The 8,815-nt window shown below is 34.4% G+C and overlaps 1 protein-coding gene across 1 annotated transcript; it reads right to left on the reverse strand.

The window, feature by feature from the left end:
• Positions 1-817: 817 nt before the first annotated feature.
• Positions 818-1,258, reverse strand: LOC149827076 (uncharacterized). The gene has a single exon (XM_090018426.1). It carries the CDS (start codon positions 1,256-1,258, stop codon positions 818-820), a length of 441 nt encoding a protein of 146 aa, XP_089874552.1.
• Between the last annotated feature and the right edge of the window lie 7,557 nt (positions 1,259-8,815).

Here is an 8,815-nt window from a genome sequence, read left to right on the forward strand (position 1 = left end):
GGTTATAAGGATATACAATTCAGACTCAAATAAGATACTTCAAGCATGCAGGCTATTTTGCAAAGAATGGATCTTTTCAAGAAAAGGAAGGGAGTGGGTGGAATTAGATCATCAATCTTGTAGAACCATTTGCGAAAGTAATTTTGGAATCAAGCAGAGCGGACCTAAGAACATAAGGAACATAAGGAACATTTTGAAATTTCTTAAAAGAAGATCAGGCAATTTCTCAAGAGACAAAAACAATTTTGTACATATTTGATAAACTAATTGTCCAAAAACCTAAGAACATAAGGAACATTACCAGCTGTGAACAGAAAGGATCCCATCATTTGAATGTATGATGAAACTCATCCTATTTCAAATGATGGGATCCGTGTTCATCATTTAACGGGTCTGACCTCTACAAAGTAAATTCAGGGTAGCCCACAAGGCTGTGCTCATCTGGTAGGGGGTGACTTGTGAATGTCACCAAGTTGATGGGACGTCACAAGATCGAAACCCAAGGATGATGTCCTTTGCTGCAAGGTTGAAGCTGGGTGTACTCTCCTGTGGGCAGGGGAGACCTCAAGGGTTTTACCAACGGGAGGCCAGCCCATGCACATTATTCTAATTCTTAATAATATTACTTTTTGTGTTTTTTAAAATTTCATTTATTTTTGCAGAGTTTTTAGAAAACCCAAGAAAAAAATGTGAAAAAATGATCTCCCAAGAATTTCATAGCAAATAAATTATGGATTTCAATTTTTGTCACTGAGATTAACAAATTACTTGATCAGAACGAGACAAACAAAAGAACATAATATCTTTGCTACAAATTCTATTTCTTTCCATCTTCTAACATCAAGAATGCAGAGGCTGGGAATGTTCGGGAAATCCCAGTATGCGTCTTAAACAGGACATTCCCAGAACTTAGGTTATCAACCGACATCTCGGAGACGGCTACCCAGATGAAAAGCTCCTTCGCCTTCACACCGGTCACCTTCTTCATCCTCCGTGGCTCGATGAACGCCGTGACTTCTGCCGCGAACGAGACACTCCGGCCGATCTGCTGGAAGTAGTGATCCTTCTTCTTCTTCTGCTTGAGCCATATGAAGCCCTGAGACCGAGCGAGCCCGATCTCAACTATATTGTCGAGAGGGAGGAGACCCCTAGGGATGCCAAACTCATCAAGGAGCTCTGCTGATCTCTTTTGGCATTCAATCTCACCCACGTATATCTCGGCTTTCTCTCTCATGGACTCAATCATCTGTGAAGCCATTCTCTCTCTCTCTCTCTCTTGGTGTTTATGCACAGTGTCGTGTGTTGTCTGTGAATGCACCAAGAGATCAGTGAGGAAACTGCAAGCTCATGGATATATTTATATCATTATATGCAACATGGTTACCTCCCACCCAACAAGTTGAACTCTCTCTCTCTCTCTCTCTCATACAAGTTGGCATGAGGCGGATCCTTACCCATTGATTGCAATTTCATGTGGGAACATGTAAGTGTCGTCAAAATGGTACCGTAGCAATTGAAAGCAATGTCGTCAAAATCAGTCTGAATCAGCCGATTCAGACGGAATTGACCCAAAGACGATTCAAACGGTGTAGGTCGATTCAATTCATTTTTTAATAATTTTTAAGGAGGTTAAATTTTCTTTTATATATTTTCTTAACATTTATTATTTTTTAATGATACTGTCATCTGATGGTAAAAAAGGGACGATTTTATTTGATTTTTTTCATATTTTAAAAATCTGATAACCCTTTACCAATTTTAGCAACATTTTTTAAAAGGCAAAAGGAAAGTTGGGGTTAGGCAATCCCGCACCAGAATTCATTAATAAGCCAAAAAATAAATGTTACATGTTACTATAATTCCTCCCGTACGGGATACCAATTTGGGGGAAGGGGTGGTCCTTCGAAGCTTTTTGGATTCCCTCTTAACCAATTTTGCTAAGCTAAGTGTAATTTGGTTTTAAATTAAAATAATTGAAGATAAATAAAATGTTTCTCTTTTTTGCAGATAAAATGTGTGTATTGTCGTGAAATCATGTTATTTTCGTCTAAATGTTGAAGTCAAAATATTATGTTTTATAACATTTTAAACTTTTACCAAGGCATCATTGTTTTGTCACAATATTTATCACTGTGCTACTGGCTAACTGATTTTAGAAGGTAGCTTTTATTGATTAGAGGGGAGAAAGCTAGCTCATAACTACCCTGATATATATCATATTGATGCAGTAAGTAAGCAAGAATGCAATACCTTTCTGAATTTTTGCAGAAGCCAGGTTGGTCCATATACAACTCTGAGGTGGCAGCACCCAGATACAACTCTGATTTTTTGCGGAAGCGAAGGCCCAATGATGCTCCAGTCAGAAGGATGGAAAAATGAGAAAATATATTAGTTAAAAGAGGTCGGGGTAGGCCTAAAATGACTTGGATGGAGATGATAGGAAAGGATATGAATGCTTTGAACCTCACCGAGGACATGGCATTGGATAGAAATGATTGGAGGAGAAGGATTCATGTGGAAGACCCAGAATGATTTTCTTTTTTGGTTCATATCGCTGACCCCAATTGTTTTGGGATGAAGGCATAGTGGTTGTTGTTTATGTTTTTCGTTATAATATGCAAGATTTAATTTTAATTAAATCTTAGGTTTGAACTTGCATCTGGTTTACTAACAATTGCACATTTAAATCATAAAAAAACAGTGAAGGTTCCACTCTTGGTCCAGCCACACCATTTTAGAGATAAGAAAAATGTCTACTTGAGTGGCCAGAATGATCAAGTGCTTATTCAAAAACTTCCCTTTAAACAGGTCCGTTTTGCAAAAAAGAGTCAAACAATAGTTGATAATGTCATTTATGTAAATTACTTAATGCGACAATTAGGGGTGGAAATCGTGTCGGGTTGGCGGGTCGACCCGACGGGTTGGCGGGTCAGCATACCTCAACCCCGAACCCGACCCGTTAATTAAACAGGTCGGTTGTGGCAAACACGAACCCGACCCGTTTAATAAACGGGTAACCCGACATGACCCGCCAACCCATTTAATAAATGGGTTGGGTCGGGTAAACGGGTTCTTAGGTTCGCGGGTCAGGTTGGCGGGTCGAGTTGACGGGTCGGGTTGGCGGGTCGACGGGTTGGCGGGTTGACGGGTCGGGTTGGCAGACGGGTTGGCGGGTCGATGGGTTAGGCGGGTCGACCCGTTTATTAAACTGGTTGGCTTAAGCCCAACCCGAACCCGCCTAAGAGGCGGGTTGGCGGGTCGGGTCAAGTTTTGCCATCCCTAGCGACAATTAACTTACAGAAAAGTATATTATAAGACATACCTTCATTCTTATCTCTTTTAAGATTAAATATTATTAACGAAAATTGATTTTACTGTACATCTAATTTGACACATTTTTTGAAATGCACCATGAATTTCATTATTCTCTCCATGACCAAAATACTAAATATTTGATTTTAAAAAGACCTTTTTACCCTTCACACATGCCATTTTGCTAAATATATATGAATTTTCTCTCAAATATGTGACTATTTTCTGTATGACAATCTTTGTCTTCATATACATATTTTTAATCTGATGTCAAAAACTTGTGTTTTATAGTTATTGGAAAGTTGAGACACGAGATTGTAATTTTTTTATTTTGAGTCAGAACCGAAAACCCCTCTAGGGTTCTTGCTTTTTGAGTTATAAAACCGCAATAAAAGCATGTTTTGCAGACTAAAACATGTGTGACTACACTTTTTTTTATGTTCTTTGCTATTTTTTGACCACATGCATTAAAAAATAAAAAAAAAATAGAAAGAAAAATAAAAAGACCGATAGCGATGTTAACTTTTTAATGTCACTAAGATCACTTTGATCTGATGAACAGTTGGAGAGAAATGTTCTCTGAAAAATAGATTGTTCGGTTGTTCCAGTCTGTAGAGTATGCTTCTATTTCAGTTTTAAAACTCAAAAACAGGAACCCTAAAAAGGTTTTTGACTTTGAATCAAAGCAAAAAAATTATAGCATGTCTTAGCATTCCAATGACTGTAAAAATGCAGGTTTTCGACATCAGATCAAAGAGATACATATATAAGAACAAAGATTGTTTTGCAGAAAATATGTATATAATTTTTCTCTTAAATATATATGATTTTCCTCCTATATATGTAATTTCTCTTAAACATATGTTAGTTTCCTCTTATATATAAACAAAGATCCTCTTATTTATGCAATTTGCTTCTTATATATCCAGTGTTCCTCCTAAATATGTAATTTCCTTTCAAATATGTGATTTCTCCTATATATATGTGGAATTCCTCCTATACATGTGATTTTCTCCAAAATATATATGGAGTTTCTCCTATATATGTGATTTTTCTTCAAAACATGTGATTTCCGCTTAAATACAAGTGATTTTATAAGTTTAACAAGATGTTCACACCTATTTTTATGTGAACTTCTGAAGTATATGTGAACTTAGTCAAATATTTGTGAAGTTTTGAGGTTTGAGGTTTGAGTTTAATAGGATGTTCGCAATTATTTTTATGCAAACTTCCTCATCTTATGCATTTATTTTGTTCGGACTTCCTTATTTTATACGAATTTCTTCATCCTTACTCATATTTTATGTGAACTTCTTCATTTCCGCGTATATTTTATGTAGACTTCATCGTCATTGCATATATTTTATACAGACTTTTTCATTCTCGCATATATTTTATGGAGACTTCCTCATCCTTGCCTATGTTGAACAATCTATCTTTCAGCGGATGTTTATTCCCCAACCGTTGATCAGATCAAGGTGTTATTGGTGGCGTTGAAAACCTAACATCCTGATCTATCTTTTTTTTATTGTTTTTATAAATTTTTGGTGCAGGTTACCAAAAAATATCATACAAAACTTGTGCAGCTGCACATGTTCATCTCTTGTTTTAAGAATGTTGTCAAGGTTGTATCTCAACGCTCATTCATTGTTTTTCAGTGAATCAGGTGCCATTGGAAAGGTCATTATATCCTTTTTTTTTAGAATCCTTAATTTTATGGGTCGAAAAGTCCTATGAAGATAAATTATTTGGTTGTTTATGTTTGTAGAATATGTTTCTATTCTGATTTTGAAACTCATAAATGGGAACCTTGAAGTAGTTTTTATTTCTTACTCATAACATAAAAGTTATAGTCTTGCATCTCAGATTTTCAACTGTTACAACAACGAAGCCGTATATGACATTTCTAGAACTAGATTTTGATGATGAACAATTGAATCAACTGCATTTCAGCTAAGGCAATGAAGAAAGATGACAAGAATTGAAGAATTCAATGAAGAATCTTTAAAGACTAGTGTGCAAATGTAAATTTCATTAAATATCTTAAATTCTTGTAAGAGCCTTACTTAGACTGCATATTTCAATTGCATTTCATCTAAAAAGTCTTTAGAAAATTTTTTCTAAAAGAACCCTTCATGAAAATTGTTTTGGAAAACACTTTACTTAATTTTTCATGTTTATTAGTCGACCAACTTTTTTGCACCAATTTTTCAAAGCAAAAACGTCAACTTTCTGAATTAGTCGACTAATCGACTCTTAGTCGACTGGACAGAATGTTTGATTTCTGGAAAATTTAGCAGAAGTCAACTGATGGTTTTCTTAGTCGGTCGGATAGAATGTTTCTTTTAAGAAAATTTTAGCAGGAGTCGACTGAAAGCTTTTTCAGTTTACTGATGATTTTCATCAGTCGACTAACTTTTATTTAGTCGACTAAGTTTCAAAACTCAATATTTTAGAACGGTTCTATTAAATACAATAGTCGATCGACGATAACTGTGAGTCTGCTAATATTTGATTTTAATTGACTAACTACTGTTTCAGTCGACTAATATAGTAATTTTTCTGTCACTTTTAAAAGGTGTGTCTTTTCATTTTTCAAACAAATTGACTGTTCAAAAGTGATTGTTTTGACACCCCTTCATACCCTCAACATATGAGATGTTTCAACTATAAATATGAGTGCATTCCACACTCAAAACCTTGAATTACATTGAATTACAAAGATCAAATTTTTTGCTTTTCACTCTTATTCATTCAAGTATTCATTTTCTCACTCACTTGATATTTTCACTCCAGCTTTTCACTCAAATTTTTTTGAGAGATAGTGAATTCGTGAGTTGAGTATTTTAACAACCTCAGAAGTCAATTGCATTTCATCTGCATTTATAAGAAAGGCCCGTAGGTTGATTGTAAGTTGTTTATTTCTTTTTCTCTATAAAAGGAAAAAGATCACATTGGTTTAAAGGAGGTGTTTGCTTTCAGTAGGGTTGTTACTGAAAGTGAGACCGGATTTGGTCTGTATGTTCTTGTGATTACACAACGTTGATAGTGGAAATCTCAAGCGGGTTTTGCTTGAGGACTGAATGTAGGTCAGAAAGACCGAACCAGGATAAAATCTTGTGTTCTTTGTGTGATTGCTGTGTGAATTTTAAAATCCTTCAAAATTCTAAAGATGTTATTTGAAAGCATTATTCACCACCCCTCTAGTTCTCGTTGCCTCAATCATACAACACTTTCATCAACAACCGTAAAAATACAAGTTTTTGGCATCGTATCAGAGATACAAATCTTAGAAGAAATACAATTATGATGAACATAATCACACATTCAGGAGGAAGTTTGCATGTGCAAAAATAAGAATGTCTTTTTAAATTCAAATATTTATTATTTTGAATATAAAAAGAATATAAAAATTTATAGGTCATTTTGAAAAATGTGTCAAATTAATTGTACAATATGATCATTTTTCGTACTATTAATATGAATAAACAAAATGAGCCATCTTTCTATGATGTAGTGATGGTGATATATGGGTTAACTATTTTTGTAATTACAACTAGAAACCAAGAGAAAAGGTTGACACATTTTATGTACATGTGTTCAACTTGAATGTATATTTATGAGTAAATATAATTAACTTAATTACATAAATTAATTGATATATAAGTCAAAAAAGTGATAGCTAGCTAACCTATGTCACAATATGTGGTCAAGGGAGATGAGAGGCGGGTTTTACTTACAAGTTAATTTTTTTTTTTCAAAAATGGGGCACAAGGACATATAAACTTTTTAAATCTTTAATCAACAAAAACTATTTTTTTTTATATTTAAAAAAAATCCCATTAAAATATTATTAAAATGTAATAAAATTTGTTTAAAATATTTAAATCATGGCTGTAGCAATCCATGTCTGAATCACCGTGTTGTCTGCACTTGTTACTATAGGACACAAGGCTAAAATTATGTGTCCCTATGACATAACAGCTAACTAATATATTTAAGCATTCATGGCTAAAAAAATTAAAATACCTCCTTGCCTCTGTAGATGCAACGTGCATGTGCTTCATTTCTCTTCAAAAGACATATAAAGGGTTAAAAAAATAAATTCATACACTAAGTTCTCTTGTTTTTTGAGTGAAAAAAAAATCAGGCATTTTAAAAAGAGAGATAAAGAATTATTAGAAGGTATAAATCACTCTACTCAACGGGAGTCGAAAACCAAGTGAAAAAAAGGCCAATCCCTTGATTCATTGAGTTAGAAAAAATCACCAAACATTCTTGAAATTTACTGAATGAGTGCTTGCTGTTAAAGAGAATCCATGGCTAATCATCATATTCATTAAATCCTTCCTTTTTTTTGAAAGAACATAAAATCCTTTCAATAAATTTTTTTTCTATATCACATTCTTACTAGCAGGTGCAGGTTACTTCTAATCACTTTAGGTGCTTATGAACTTTTTTTTTTCCGTTGGGACTCAACATACAGTGGTAGTTGAAGGTAATGAAATATGTATTCAGCTCTTGATAAATTAAAGAGAAGATTAGTCCAACCACTAAAAGTTATCATTTGAGTTTTTATCCTTTTTTCTAACAAAGCATTTATAACTTCTTTGCCGACTTGTCAATTGCTTTAGTACATGATGAGCCAAACTGGAACTTGAGATTGGAATAAATCTGTAATTTGGTGGCATTTTGCTTCCGATTGACGGAAAAGGAATTTGCATTTGTTTTATTTTAGTGAAGTGTTTTCTAAGATGTTTATAATTTGATCCACATTTTGAATGTTAAGTCAGTTTTCTCCTTAATATAATTATGCCCACGCTCGTGCATGGTAGGGGTAGGAGTTGTTAGTGCACGTCTGTTGGGAGGTTGCAAGTTCAAAACCCAATGGTAGGTGGTGTAGCTGGTAGGGTCTGCCTAACCCCAGCTTGCCTTTCAAATTATTATTATTATTATTATTATTATTATTATTATTAATATTATTATTATTATTATTATTATTATTATTTTGCCCGAGTGCACGTGCACGTATGCACACACAATTTGCTAGTCCTGCATAAATGCCTGATTTTTGAAGGTCAACATCCACTTCATCTGACTCGCCAAATTGATGTGTAAGGATCTGCCTCATGCCAACCTGAATGTGGAGAGAGAGAGAGATATGAATGCATGCATGTAGGAGAATTTACAAGGCCATTTGTCATCCATCAAATATAAGATTATACATGTTAGCCAACTTACATATTTAAAGCACCCGAGCTGAGCTTGAGCCTCGACTCGGTCCATCAAGTGAAGTTCGTGCGAGCTCGATGTCGTCTCAAGCTGCAATAATTTAGATAAAAAACAAAACAAATCTAAGATTTTGAAATGAAAAGAGGGGATCGGATTTGAACATACCATCTTTTCTTTCTTTTGGTAAGGGCTTTTGTTGTTGACCTTTTTTTGCATCGTATAAGTATATAATTATAAATTATGAGGGCAGATCAGGTGCAATGTGATTGTA

This window comes from Nuphar pumila, chromosome 10 (assembly GCF_984573655.1).
Source record: "Nuphar pumila chromosome 10, dmNupPumi1.hap1.1, whole genome shotgun sequence".
NCBI lineage: Eukaryota > Viridiplantae > Streptophyta > Magnoliopsida > Nymphaeales > Nymphaeaceae > Nuphar > Nuphar pumila.